At 43.6% G+C, this 15467-nt stretch overlaps 1 protein-coding gene across 7 annotated transcripts in view; it reads left to right on the forward strand.

The window, feature by feature from the left end:
- The window catches only part of RBM33 (RNA binding motif protein 33), a 135368-nt gene that overhangs the window by 79426 nt on the left and 40475 nt on the right, over nucleotides 1–15467 (forward strand). Inside the window, exon 16 of one of the 7 annotated variants that reach the window (XM_087712485.1) lies at nucleotides 2545–2987. The exons of the other annotated variants lie outside the window; for them this stretch is intronic. Coding sequence (XP_087568611.1) covers nucleotides 2545–2574 — 30 coding nt within the window. The 3' untranslated portion in view covers nucleotides 2575–2987. Of the gene's footprint in view, nucleotides 1–2544; nucleotides 2988–15467 lie in introns of those variants that run through there. 7 annotated transcript variants of the gene reach the window in all.

Here is a 15467-nt window from a genome sequence, read left to right on the forward strand (position 1 = left end):
AAGGTAGGGTTATTGAAGAAAATTATAACCATGTGACCTTGTTTTCAAATGCTTGACAGAAAAAGGGAGAATTATGATGCAAAGACGAACCTAAACATTTAGCACAAATAAAATGTAGTTACACTGTGCACATAAATATATAATTATACCTCATAAATACAGTACATTTACAAACATTTATAAATAAAGGTACTCCTGCAAGTAGCAGCACCTCACTGATTTTTGCTGATTTCATAAAGTTCAGAAGGATACAACTGCATCAGGTAGAAACAAATCAGGACAAAATGACCAACCATTTTTTTGTCATTGACAAGAAAGGATGTTGATATTTCTGTGTCAGTCTTAAGCACTAATTGAGCTTGAGTGGAGAGGAACTTTGAATCTGTGATTACGTATTGCATATTCACATTCCAAGGTCAAGAAAATAATGCATTTAGGAAATTGCCTGGTTTCATTTCTGGAGGGAGCACTTACGTATTATAACATTAATGTGCCATTTTGGAAATTTTCAAGGCTATCTGTACAATATACAAGATCCTTCTCTGCTTACTAACATACTGAAATAACAGCTGAATTTAAGTTGCACTTACAACATTTATCTCTGGTCCAAATATTCCTCTCCTGGCTTCTGCATTGCCTCAGCATTTTCGGTGTGCGTGTATATGCGTTGTGATTATTCCTGAAATATTTTCCTGCTTTATTCTTAACCTGGCATTCCCTGAGTCCTGTGTAAATGTGAAATTTGATTGAGTAACAATGAAAGTTCTCCTCTGTGTCCCAATGTGTGTGAGGAGTATTTGTGACTTTTGGAAGTATACACGTAATAGTAGGAGATTCACCAGCAATTGGAAAGATTTTGAAGAGGAAGTCGTGATCTTTTGCTAAATGAATATTTGCAGTTTCTGTTACCTGGCTTTATTTTCCTTTGTGTTGTCTCTAAATGTTTTTGTGTCCTCAGTGTGAGAATTCTTGGGGAAAATTTTTCCAATAGGACCCATTTTACTCTGACAGAATTTTCTTGCTTTAGATGATGGGAGCATTTTAAAGGGGTCCTTTGGCAGTATTTTATCCCTGGTAAATGTCTGGTGTTGCTGTTCTCTTTCGTTTACATTGGAATTTTGATTGTCTTTCCTTTTTGGTCCAGAATAAATGCCTTTTTCCTGTTTTATCATAGGCTATTGTTTCTGTCTGACTGTCGAGCTGAGTGAAATACGTTAATTGCATTGCTTGCTTAGGCTTAACTTCTTTTTGATAGATGCTTAGCTTAGCTCCTGATTCTAACTGACTACTTTTCTTCACCACTTACCGCTGTTCGTTATCTGTAGCCTAATACTCTACCTATATTATTCTACATCTGGCCTCAAAAAAATTTAATTGTGATTTAAACTTTGTCTGTAGTTTGGATAACTAAGATGGAAGGAACATTTGACAGTGCATTATAAGTTCAAACCATTGCAAACTGCCTGTGTGCAAAAGTATCAATGTTCTCCTATATACTACTTAATATAAGTAGGATTGTTATTCATTAGGGCAACCACCAAGCGTCATGTTAGTTTACTTGTAGGAATGGTTCTATGACGGTGGATATTCTGTAATAATAGTAGAAAGTTTAGAGTTGCTATTAAATCACATAATTGTCACGGAAGCTAGTTTAAACACATTTTATCTTCTAAAGCCTTCACTGTTCAAAATCCTAACGCTTACATATATTGCATTAATTTGTCTTTGCTTGGCTTTGCATTGCATATCATAACCTTCCTCTCTAAACCGTATTTTTCCTCCACACACAGCTGTATGGTGTTCCCCTTACGGCTTCTATAATCTGTTTTGTTGAAAACAAAATAGTGGGGAAAGGTTTTCAAAATTCACAGGCAGCAAAATGGCAATCATTTTAAAGCTCATCATAATCTTATTAATAAACCTATTATACTGTTTTTTCATAGGACTCTGGGAAATGTATATCGTAGTTACCTTATTCATTCATTTTTATCTTCTCCTGACTATTGTGATACTCTGAGCTTTATAGTTCAGGGATTTCAACTTCACTCTCCATTGTTCTTGTCCAACAGTTTAAATCTCTACATCACACCGGATTTCAAATAATCTTGTCACTGAAATGTTTTCTCCATATGCCTGCAGATATTCTGTGTTCTCTGCCATCTTCCCCCTTGCATTCTAAAGGCCCCAAACCAATAAAATCTAATGTCTTCATTCTCAACCTCAGATTATAATTGCTTTATAGGCCAGGTATGCCTAAAATCTGAGTCATTCTCATGTTCCTTTTCTTTAGTGACCTCTGAGGTAGCACACAAAAATTTAGATTAAAAGAACTGGAGGAATGTGTATAAAGTAACAAATTATAATAATCTTGACGGTCTAATGGAACCAGGTTTTTAAATCATATTCCTGTATTCCCTTTGGCGGAGTACTGGAAGCTCTTTATATTGGACACTGTCTGTTGACTGCTGTGAAATAACTTAGAGCTTAAATAATTTATTGTATTATGCAGCCATCTTACATTATTATTGGATCATTTCTCCTTAGCCAACGACTCTTCTTCCTTGCTCAGAGTGACGTGACTAAGTCCTCTGTCGTCTGAAAATGCTGAGTCTAATCCTGGACCAAGAACATACTTCCTTATCTCTCTGAAGAACTGCCCTAGTGGGGTTTTTTTTTCTATATGAAAAAACAGCTTTGTGTTGTGTGCTGGTGCTACTGAATGTGTCTAGCACAATCTTTTTCTACTAATTATTCCAAATAGTTTGCACTACTGGTATGATGAAATGAATGGAAGAGTGGAAGAATGGAATGGACTACAAACTGTGTTGCAAGTGGCTAAACCAACATTGATCTCACAATGAGATCTATTCCTAAGCTGTTCTCATCTCACTTGACACAAAACATTATATACAAAGTTTGCTTCTTGTTTGCTCTCTGTTTTTGCATCTGTATTTCTCATCTCATACAATAAAAACATTTGAAGAATTTTTACTTTTATAGCCCCTTTATTGTGATGTCATAGATAAAAAATCAGTTCCTTTGTACAAAAGACATTAATTATATTGGTGGAAATCCCCCCCCCCCCTCGCCGGACGATTTTTGATAGTTAAAATAAATGGAGAAGACATCTGACATGAGTTTGCCATGAATCTTAAGGATGATCAGGTAATCTGTTCAAAATGCGATCAGATTTAGAACAATAAAAATATCCTCCTCTGTTCTCTTCTGAGAAGAGAAAATCAATTCTACTCTCTAAAGCACCCAAGAAATAATGGATGGAAACATATCAAGGAGAGATCCAACCTAGAACTACGGTGAAATTTCCTAACAAAACAATTAACCAGTGGAATAGCTTGCCTCCAGAAGCTATGTGTGCTCCATTTCATTAAAAAGAGATTCAGCAGACATTTGTCCAGAATGATATAGATTCTCCTAATCAAGCAGAGGATTCTCCTCTCTCAAGGAAGAGACCTCCAAGATCTCTTCCAACTCTGTTATTCTATATTCTGTTTCTTTCTGTAAAGTGCATATGTGCCCAACTGACAAGGGATGTTCTGCGAATATACTTCTATTCAATAAACTGAAGCCTGACTTGAGATACTGTGAATTCTGCAAATTGGAGAACACTATGATAATGAACATTTTGTGTCTTTTATTTTAAAATCTTAAAAGTACATAAAACTCTTACTTTTAGAAGTTATGGAATATAGTCAAACCATGTTTTGGAGATTGTGAGCATTGCCCAATCGCCACAAACTAGCCACATATATACATCAATGGGAACCACAGCACATAAAAAACCTGTAACTTGTAAATCCAATAAGCACTTGACTCCCAGCAGTAACACTCAGTAAAGCTCAACTTGGCTAAGACAGATCATCTTCTAATACTTTGCATCTGTATTTCTCATCTCATACAATAAAAACATTTGAAGTTAAATTGAAAACCACAGCAGTGGTGGGACTCAATGCATGGACCCCAGCAGGAAATGAATTACTTACATCAATGCAGAAAAAGTGATATATCTGCATAAATGTATCTACATCTCCCTCCCTCTTCATGTGTATGTATATATGTTTGTGTGTGTGTGTGTATGTATTTATGTGTGTTTATATATGTACCACATGCACACATACCTACAAACCCTTCACATCGTGGCCATAAATGTTTTATCTTCTCCCCTTAGGACACAGCTACAGGGCATTGCATGCCAAAACAACTAAATACAGAGGGAGGTACCCCACCCCACCCCATGCCATTCTACTAAAACACCTAATTCCCACAGTATTGTCTTACGGATGAAGATATTTACCTATGTAGTAGGGCTACTTTGCTATTCTCATCTTTCCTACTACCGTCTCCTAATGGTATCTTACGACTTTATCACTTGTTTGTATCTTATGATTGTATCTTTTGATTTATGATCTATGACAACATTTTGTTATTTGTATGTACACTGTCCAACATTGTATGTACAATGTCCAACATTGCTGCTGCAGAGGTAGATAGATGCATCTATAAATAAAGGAGAATATTTGTAGCTTATGGTTGAAATGAGGGGTCCTTGAACAACCTCTCTGAACTTGGTTGTATTCTTGAAGACACAAAGTAGATAAATATCAGATGTTATCCAAGCTAGATAACACCATTTTGCTCTCAATTTATATTCTGGTAGTTTGTACTGTCAGTGTTGGGAATTGTCTTGGAGGTACTTTGGGGTGTTTATTGTTAACTTGTTTGGCAGTTCTTTGATTGAAGTTTTGTTTACTTCTTGAGTGTTGGTCTGATGTTAATCTTGGAATTAATCTATGTTCGTTTGAGTGCTGAAGTGTTTCCCTTTTTGGTTTGTTGATTGTTTCTTTTGCACAGTATGTAGATATTGTTTATGTCTATGTGTCTCTGTTGGTTAATTTGTCGGAGTTCCAGACTTCTAGAAATTCCCTAGCGTTTTTGGACTTGGCTTGTTTTAGGACGGTCCCAGTTTCCCAGCTAAAACTATGGTTATGTCTGTCTATATGTTGTGAAATTAAAAGATTTTTGTTCATGTCTTCTGACTGCTAGAAGCTAACAGTAAACACACCCAACCAAAGAACCTCCAAGACCACTCCCACCAACTCTTTGATAGGACAAGCCACTAGAATATAAACTGAGAGCAAACCCTCCTCATTACTAGCACTGATGGTGTTACCTAGTTGGGTAATGAAACACCTGCAAGAAAACAAGCAAGCTCAGAGAGTACCAGGGCCCCTGAAATAGTTTCTCTGTCAGTCTGTCTGCTTGCCTACCTGCCTATCTATATACTCTAATTTATCTTCTATCAATATAGCTCAAATCATGTCAGGTGAAGTAGGAAGATGCATCCTCAAATAGATTTCAATTGCCAGCTCAAGTCAGCCTGGCTAATCACTAGGGAACAAATTTATCTATTTTTTAGAATATAATCTTATTTTTTAAAAAATAAAAAATATAGAGCAAGGAAAGAGCTAAATGTGCAAAAGTAAAGAAAGAAAATACATAGAAGTTCCTTCTGTTTTTCTTTACAGCAGTGATAAATGCAATTATACATTTATTCTTTGCTGTATGATTACAGCATAACTCGATTGTTCTATATTGTCTAATCTTTTTCTTATCCTGTCTAATTTTCAAAACCATAAACCATAAGTTTATTTTCTTTTGCATGCAAAGCATCTTTAAGAGGCTTCCAGACAGCAATAAACAACGATACTGTCTTTCCTCAAGTCAGAGAAGTCAATTTGACCATTTCCATAAGTTCCATCATCTTCATCAACCATTCCTCCACTGTGGACAGTTCCAGATTTTTTTCATCATTGCCTCTACAATTATATTGCTGCAGTTGTCATGCAGAAAAGCAGTATTCCATCACTTCTTTCCAGCTGTTTATCAGTCCCCCCCAAAAAAAGCCTATAGTTTAACCGTGTATTGACTGTTTAAATCCTTTGAATTAGTACATATATTTGAATCCAGAACTTTCTGGCTTTTTAAAAAGTCTACCGGGCATGTTAAAACATCCCTTCTTCGTGTTTGCATTTCCAACACAAATTGGAGTCGTCTCAGTATCTTAGAATGACAGATACACAGCTGCAAATAGCCTGCAATTCTGAAAGAGTGAGCAGGTCCTGTCTGCTCCACAATTTTAGAATATAAGCAAATTTGCTTGTATGGACCAGTTACCCATTTGTACTTTAGAAAATATGGGGAGTATTTGGAGAAAGCCTGATGGAGGGAATATGGGAAAGGATGATAAAAGAGGCATCCACTGCATTTCAGTAGCATGGGGATATTGTGGTGTAAAGTTAGCTTATTACTTTTACAAGTAGCCCTCATTTTATAACCAGTCCACTTAGCAACCGTTTGAAGTTATTATGTATTTCCCTGGGGGTATTTATAACCCAGATTCAAATAGTCCCAGTGGTTCCACTACCCCCTTGCTTACCTGACCATACTTTGACTGTGAGCCATCCAGTCTGCCCTTATGGCTGCTTGCAGCATCCAACAGTCACATTATAGCCGGGGTGTCAAACTTTATTTCATTGGGGTCCGCATCAGGGTTGTGCTTGATCTCAGGGGGCCAGGGTGGGTGTGGCCAGCTTGATGTCACTCGTGTCGGGGGCACTTGCAGTGGCCCGAGTGCTCTGCCAGCAAAAACAGGCTCCCGAGCTCCGTTTTCGGCTGCAATGGCATCCTGCAACGAAGCTTGGGAGGGCTGCACGCGTTTTCTCTGGCAGAGGCACTGTGGCCGAGTCCTCTGTTTCCAGGGTGTCCCTATGGGCCAGATCTAAGCATCCCGCAGACCAGATCCAGCTCACAGCCATTGAGTTTGGCATCCCTGCATTACAGCATTTTAGGACCATTTTGCCAAAACCCAGCATTTTACTTTGTTTTCTTTTTCTAAAACTGGCCCATAGTGAACCATTCATTCATTTAATGACTGCATCTTTTGCTTAATGACCATCATGAAAAGACTATAAAACCAGATCAGTCACCAACCCATCACAGCCTATAACCACAATGGGCAGGCTCCATTATAGTCGTAACATGAGGACTGCCTATGATCAAACATCTCCTGTAATCTTTGCAAGGAATGTCTTTTGAATGCAAAGCCCCCAATGTTCATGTTTTCTCAATCCTTGGCTTTTAAAATTATTTATTAGAAAATAGCTACTAGTATTTGCTCCATATTTAAAATAGCTACTAGTATTTGCTCCATATTTTGTTATAATTAGAAATATATATTAACTCTTTCAAATAACACAATTATGTGCCTTTCACTTTACTTTCTACATAATATAGTATTTTTGCTTAACTGAAAAAAAAAAAAGATCTCGTATTGGAATTTCTGAAGTATTGCAAGTCACATATTTTATCTTGCTTCCTATAATTTCATGTGATGAAAATAACTTGATTGAGCAAGGGGCAGGAAGAATGTTTACATAATCATCATCAGTTTCAAGGAAAAGCTATATAAAATAACATTTTCAAAAATACAATTTTTATGGCTACAATGGTAGAGACCATACATGTTTCTGCAGTCATAGTGATCAGCAAATACACAACAGTACATCTCTATTAACGAGCCATTTATTGGATAATACTAAAGACATTTACTATCTTCAGCTGATCGTAAAAAATGTAAGGAAAGTGTTGAAGTACGTCTTAATTATACCCTGATTATATATGGGAATGTATTGTGGAAATAACAGAAATGCATTTTGTACATTTTCCAGAGTGAGTTTGCAGGATGGTCCAAAGGTGGTATTATCACAGCCAATTGGCCTCTAGACTGGGTTGAAGCTGAAGCCACGCCTCTGGGCTCCTCTCCTCTGACTCCAGTTTAATCCAGTCTGGCCAAAGAGAGGTTGCAAATTCTTGATTCCTGATCTGATTCAATTTTTCTGGACCATCCTCGACTCAGCTTGTTTCTTTCTCACAAGGAGACCCTTCCTTCACTTCCCAGTAAGTCCCTGCTGATAGCTGTGGTTTCTTCCAGCTACTCGAGGGTTAAATCTCAAGGCTTGGAGGCTCCGGTGGCTGGGTAGCTGTCCCAGTGGCCATTTGGCCGGCAACCACGTGGAGCCTTGAGAGGGCAGATTGGCGCCGGTGGGGCCTAAAGGGCTCTGGTTTCCAGCCCGACAGCCCAGAGCCTAAAAGAGAGCACGCCTCGCTGCAGAAGCATTAAAAGAGGGCGCAGAAGAGTGCGTGGGCCACGCATAGGCCGCGGAAGCCCCAGGAGCGGCAGAGGCGGCTGGGAAACAGCGCCGCAGCAACAGACTCCCTGAGAAGCCGCAGCAAGCACGAAACGCACCCTGGCGGTGTTTTAAAATTTTGGGCGCGCGACAAAAGGAGTGAGGACCTTGCCATTCTAGCTGCAAAAGTGGGGGTGAGGAGCGAATCGCAGGAAGCACATGGAGTGGTCGTAAGTAGTTCCGTGATGGCGGGTAGATCCCCTTCCCCTCATGTCTCCTGGGGAGGGGACTTTCACCAGGCAGTGTCCCACTGCCTCTTCCAGGAGGCTTAAAGCCTCGGCTGACACTCGCCTTTCCGTGCCAGCCAAAGAGACGAAGCTAGGAGGCACAGGGCCTTGGTGAGAACTTTCTCCAGGGCAGAGAGGTTGAGGGCTCTGCAGGGCAGGATCAGTCCCTCCCCCTCCAGGTCCAGGTCACCCCTAGGGGACCCTTCCAGGCAGGATACTCCAGATTCTCTAGGTCACCAGATTCCTTGAGGGAGTGCAGTGAGGGGAGGTTGCCCATTCCCCTCCCTTTTCCATGGAGGATTTTGACCAGGTAGTTAACCAGCCTGGGTTTTTATCCCTAGAGACTTACCTGGGAGGTAGAGATCCATCCAGGCCAACCCTGGCACCTACCCCCAGCCATAGTCAGGTGCCTGGGGCATCCAGCTGGGACTCCTTGATATGGAGGACCTGCCTGTGGGTCTTCAGAATCTCACTGAAAGAGCCATTGCATCTGGTATCGCTGCAAGCATGCAGTGCCAGGGGTCTCGCTCTGCCTCTCAGGGCAAGGTCACGGTCCCCCAGCTCTTCATCAGCCCAGCCACGGGGCCCTTCCCAGCCAGTCCACCTCCCTGGATCCCCATCTTTAGCAAATGAGCGGTCTGTCCTGGGGGACAAGGCGCAGCGTGACCCACATATCTCTGAGAATGAGGAGGAACTGGAGCCTGAACCTCCAGCCTTCACAGGATTGTTCCCTCCTAACTTGTTCCGGTCCCTCCTATGCAAGGTGCATGCCATTGCTCAGCTGGGGGGTGGGGGGGCAAGGAAGCCCCGCGGCACGGTCTATTCCGAGCCCAAAGTGGTTAAGGAGGAGATTCCTGCTCCCGACCTATTCCTGGAAGTCGTTAAAAAACAGTGGGAGACCCTTCCCCACTCCAGGCAGCAATGACAGATGGTTCTATAACATCAAACTAGATTTCTCCCAAGCATTGCAGATGCCCTCGGTGAATCCGCCGGTGGTGGCCTTGACTGCCTCAGCATCGCTGGTATCCAAGGATGTGGCAGAGATCAGGAAGGCGGAGATGATCCTCAGGAAGACCTTCCAATCTTCAGCTTGAGCCATTAAGGTGTCAGCCTCCGCCTCGTTTTTCAACCGTACAGCCATCCTTTGGATGGAGCAGATTCAGGCGTGCATTCCACCGGAGGACGTACACCTACACCAGGAACATCAACAAGTTAGTGGCAGTTGCTCAGTTCTCAGCTGACGCTACCTTAAACGCCATGAAGTTTGCTTCCAGGGCTATGGCATCATCCGTCGCATTGCCTCCCGTGACTCCGTGGCTGGCAGGTGGACAACAAGGTGAAGTAGCAACTAGTGACAGCTGCCTACACGGGGCCGTTCCCTCTTTGGGACTTCCCTTGACCCCATCCTGGTGAAGGATAAAAAGAAGAAGGTGCTTTCAACATCGACCAAGAAGGTGGAGCAGAGGTCCACGCCCTATTATCACAGGTCAGCACAGCGACCACAGGAACAGGACACCCACCAGAACAGGTACGTGGGGGGCAGGGCGGATAGGCCATCCGACAGGGGATTCAATAGGGACTGACCCCGCTTCCATCCTCAGGGCAAACAGCCCTTTTGAGGAGGGGGTGGTTGCCCCTTCCACCAGGGCAAGTAAGTTGCCCACGACCCCACCCATTGGCGGCCGCCTAGCTCTTTCGTAGATGCCTGGGCGGAGATATCCATGGATGCCTGGGTCCTCAGTATGGTGACCCATGGTCTCCGCCTGGAATTCCTTTCCCTTCCACCCAATTGTTTCCGGGTGTTCCCCCCATCCTCCCCGAGCATAGGCGTTTTCTCCGTTTCTCCTTCTTAGGGGTTCACTATCAGTACAGGGCTCTACCGTTTGGGTTGGCTTCGGCCCCCAGGACCTTTACCAAGGTGTTATCGAGCGGCCCCCCATCTGAGGGAGATTCCCATCAGGCTTTTCTGCTACCTGGAGACATCCTTGTCCAGGGGGTGTCTCCTGCTCAGGCTAGATCAGACCTCCAGCAGGTCATTGACACCCTCCAGGGCTTAGGGTTCTCAATTAATTTCAAGAAGAGTACTCTCTCCCCATCCACCCAAATCCTACACCTGGGGGTGGTGATTGATTCCTGGTTGGGTCAAGTGTTTCTTTCCCCGGATCGCAGGTCCAGCTTGTTGAAGTAATTAACGAGATCCGGATCGTTGTGTTCCTGTAGCCCTTCTTTCCAGCTTGCTGGGAAAGTTCATCTCATGCATCGAAGTGGTTCCGTGGGTACGACTACATGCCAGGACACTCCAATGGAGGCTGCTGCCATATCAGAGGGCCAATTCCAGCAACTCGACGCTCAAGGTACCAGCGACGCTGCAGGTGCTGATGTCTCTCAAGTTGTTGCCACTCAAGGGCTGCGAATTCAGGGAACAAGAGCGCCTCATACTGACAACGGATGCCAGCCTGTTCGGTTGGGGGGCAACCCTAGGCTCCCAGCTGGCACAAGGCCGGTGGTCAAAGAACGACCTTCAACACAACATATATTGGCTGGAGCTTCGGGCAGTCCACCTTGCCCTACGACGGCTCCAAACCTCAGTAAAAGGTCATCACATCCTCATCTTAACAGACAACGTTGCAGCAAAGGGGCACATCAATCGACCGGGGGAGGGGTATATGATCCAGAGCGCTGCACACTGAGGCGACATCACTGGGATACTGGGCAGAGAAACACCTGCATTCCATCCGAGCAGAACACATCACCGATGTCGACAACCATCAGGTGGATTGGCTGAGCCGGGAGATGGTAGACAACGGAGAGTGGAGTCTGCCCAAGGAGCTCTTCCAGAGGATCTGCCAGAGGTTCGGGAGACTGGTGGTGGACCTGTTCGCCACTCCATCCAATGCTCAGTTGCCGTGGTTCTTCTCTCGGTTCCCAGCTCGGGGAACGGAGGGGGTCAACGCCCTTCGCTCCAAGTGGCCAGTCAGGCTGCTGTACGCTTTCCCCCCCCTCTCCTTCCCAGGGTCATCCAGAAGGTAGTCAGAGAGCAGGCCGAAGTAATCCTAGTGGCCCCCTACTGGCCCAGGAGGGCTTGGTTCGCGGACCTGCTGAGTCTGTCGGCAGGGAGGCCATGGAGAATTCCCCCGGGGGAGGTGAGATTGCTACAGGGGAAGTTGGTCCATCCAGATCCACAGTGGCTCCAACTGGCCATGTGGAAATTGAGCGGGAGTGCCTGAGAGGCGCCCTCCTGTCCCAAAAGGTGATCAGAACCATTGAGGCCTCCCGCAGACAGTCAACCAACAGGATTTACGATTCCACTTGGGAGACGTTTGTCTCCTGGTGCCAGGCTGCCCACGTGACCCCCTCCAGGGCCACGGTCCCTCAAGTCCTGGATTTCCTCCAGGAGGGTCTGGACAAGGGCCTGTCCCTAGCCACGGTTAGGAGACAGTTGGTGGCACTGGCCATGGTGCTACCTGGGGAGGGGCCTACTCCGCTACCTTATTTGCCCTTAGTTAAGAGGTTCCTCAAGGGGGCAGCCCACCTTCGTCCACCACCAGTCCACAGGTTTCCTATGTGGCACCTTCCCATGGTGCTACGAGCCCTTATGGCCAAGCCTTTTGAACCACTTTGAACGGTTATCCGGAAGCTCCTTACTTGTAAGGTTGTGTTCCTGGTGGCTATCACCCTGGCTAGGTGAGTCTCAGAGCTGGGGGCTCTCTCCTCCAGGGAGGATCTATGCACATTTCACAATAACAGGGTAGTGCTACGCCTGGACCCGGCTTTCCTGCCAAAGGTAAACACGGTCTTCCACCGGGTGCAGGAGGTGGTTCTTCCGGACTTTAGCCCAGACCCGACTAGGGAGTGGGAGCACAGTTGGCACAGTTTAGATGTAAGAAAGGTCTTAAGGATTTACCTAAGGCGGAGGGCGAAGTTTCATAGGTCTGAGGCTCTGTTTGTATCCTTCCAACCCTTGCCACTAGGGAAGAAGTTCTCCCTGTCCACCATTAGTCAATGGATCCGTCTGGCCATTGCCTTCACCTATGAGGCGCAGAACTTGCCAGTTCCAGCCGGCATCACGGCCCACTCCACTAGGAGTGTGGCCACCTCGGCGCCCTGGGCCTCCCAGGCCCCCATAAAAGACATCTGCAGGTCCGCGATGTGGGCATCCTCATTGCCCTTATTCCGGCACTACAGGCTGGATGCCTTCACATCTTCTGACGCGGCGTTCGGCCGCAGGGTCCTGCAACATGTCCTCGGATCAGTGAGGGCCCACCCTTGGGACGAAACCTGGGTATGTCCCATCTCTGCACCATCCTGCAAACTCACTCTGGAAAATGACAGTTGGTCTTACCTGATGGGCCAGTTCCCACCCTAGGTTAGATAGACAATATTAGTGGGTAGAGGGGTCTCCTTTGTGACTTGTTTTCAGGCTCTCGGGAGCGCATACTGCATTGAAACTGGAGTCAGAGGAGAGGAGCCCAGAGGCATGGCTTCAGCTTCAACCCAGTCTCAAAGCCAATTGGCTGTGAAAATACCATCTCTGGCCCATCCTGCAAACACCTCTTAAAATAACAGTTCAGGTAAGACCAACTGTCATTAGTAAAACTTCCTTTCTGTATCTTTATTCAAATGCTGAAAATCATAAGAGTTTAATATGCATGGTTCTCCTACACAAAACGAGCTCTCCTGTTTTCCAGCAACATGTTTAAGGCAAAAACTAATTTGTGCCCCCTCAGAAAGTGTGGACAGAAGAAAAGGAAATTGGAATATTCTTTCATTCTACACTAATATATGAAACCATAATTTTGAGTGTCATAAATATGGCACTATATTTCTGAAGGATGTCAGTGGGGAAAGGTTTGTATAAGTCTGAATCTGAACTTTGAATGCTAACCCAAATGAATTAATTTCCGGTCTTCTCACCTTTACTTTAAAAGCAATTAGAAGAATATCCCTTTATTTAAGTCTCAGGTCGCAAAAGTGTTTGAACGGGAAGACTTCTTCAATTTACTTGTCATGAAATTGATTTTGGTGAGTTCATTAATACAAGTTTTCAGATGTCTATGGAGATTCTTAGTCATCCAGGTTAGGTTGTTCCTCAAATACTTTCCCCAAAAGGCAACTGGACTTACTTGGTGTTTTTTTTCCCCCTTTGAAAACGTTTCTCATTCAAGAAACTTCTTCACTTCTAACTAACTGAATTCCCCCCCTGTCAGTTAAAAATGAAGAAGCTTCTTGGATGAGAAGTAAAACATTTTCAAAGAAAAAAAAAGAACAAAGAAAGTCCAGTTATCCTTTAGAAAAAAAACACCTTTTGGACATGTGTTCAAATGTGACCAAATAGTTGCTAGCTTTGCAGTGACCTTACACCCTTTGGTTTTAAACTTACTTACTTTTTTGAATGTTGACTTCATGTTACTATTTGAAATTTGAAATTTAATAAAATTTGTATGCCGCCCAATCCCGTAGGACTCTGGGCGGCTTACAGAAACGAGATAAAAAAATTAAAAATAAAAATACAGTTATTAAAATTACACGCCATCCATTCTGTCTAGGTGGGGCTGGACATTGATCAACAGCCCCAGGCCTGCTGGAACAGCCAGGTTTTGGTGGCTTTTCGGAAGGCCGAGAGAGTGGAAAGGGTCCGGATCTCGACGGGTATATCGTTCCACAGGGCCGGCGCAGCTACAGAGAAGGCCCTCCCCCAAGGGGCCGCCAGCCAGCATTGTCTGGCCGATGGCACCCGGAGGAGGCCTAAGTGACACTTGCATAGTAGTTTCTTTCTCATCTGGCTTTCATTTTAAAAAAGCAGTGATTGTTGAGGGAAGCAAGCCATTTATTAAATCTTGTAAAGTGACTTAATGGGAATATGGTTGTGGTACAGCCTGTTGTGGCCCCCAGTATAGAAACTAAAATGTAACTTTCCTTTTTTAGACTGTAACTCATTTCGCTAGGATAGGAGTGCAGAGTTGTGTTTGCAATATTTCTCAAATCAGGCCTAGCTTATTTTCTTTAAATGCTTTAGCCAGCATGTACATCCCTCTCACTGTTAGGGTGATTATTTGAATTCGCTTTAGCAAAGATTACGTGGATAAACACAGCATTGTCACAGCTAATAGAAACCTGTGCAGTGAGGTCTGAGGTTGCAAGATCGGTAACAGTGTCAATGACAGTGAAGTATGGCCTTATCAAAAGGAGAATTCATAAGAGGCTGCCCTGGGACACTCCACCACTGTCCTTCTGTGTATCCTGACAATGTTATCTGTCCTCTCAGTGCTGAGTATCAAATGTCTATCACAAGTATAGAAATTAATTTAATGTCACCTGAAGACATGCAATTAATCTTTTAGAGGTTTTCATAATACCTTTACAGAAAGAGTTGCCAGTTTGGCGGATTTGGATTTTGGGGTTTAGTTGAAGATAAGGAAAATTAATTTTTCATCAGGGTTAATACAAGCTAGCAGGGGTACAAAGGCTGAGAGAGATGGTTAGGGAATTTGTCAAGTGTTGTCACTTGGAATAATGGTGCTTAACGTCTGATAGGTGTAATCAAGAGTTGAGATTTCTATAGAAAGGGATTAATCAATTTGCTCACTACAGAATGCACACGAGTGATACCGTTTATTTGTGCGGTTTTAAGAATTAGAATAAGATTTGATCTGTCAAATTGCAAGAAGCTCTGACAGTATCAATGGGGCAGTATTTTATCAGGACATCCTCAAAGCGTTTGTTATAAATAAAATTGTCCAGCTAATATTGATAGCCAACTGACTTCATCTTCATTGTGAAACTGTCAAGGTATTTGTGAGAAAAGTACAGCTTACAAAATTCTGGTGCTCCTTCGTTGCTCTTATTTATTAACATCCTTCCTAATACAGCATGATCAGAGCTTACCTTTCTAAAAATAAATAGTGGAATTGGAAGCTTCTGAATCTTATTTAATTTCTTGCCTTTTCAACTAAAATTAATAAAAATGGTTAAAAAC

Source organism: Thamnophis sirtalis, unplaced genomic scaffold, assembly GCF_051295495.1.
Source record: "Thamnophis sirtalis isolate CommonGarterSnake01/CBP01778 unplaced genomic scaffold, rThaSir2_p1.2 scaffold_4, whole genome shotgun sequence".
Lineage (NCBI taxonomy): Eukaryota > Metazoa > Chordata > Lepidosauria > Squamata > Natricidae > Thamnophis > Thamnophis sirtalis.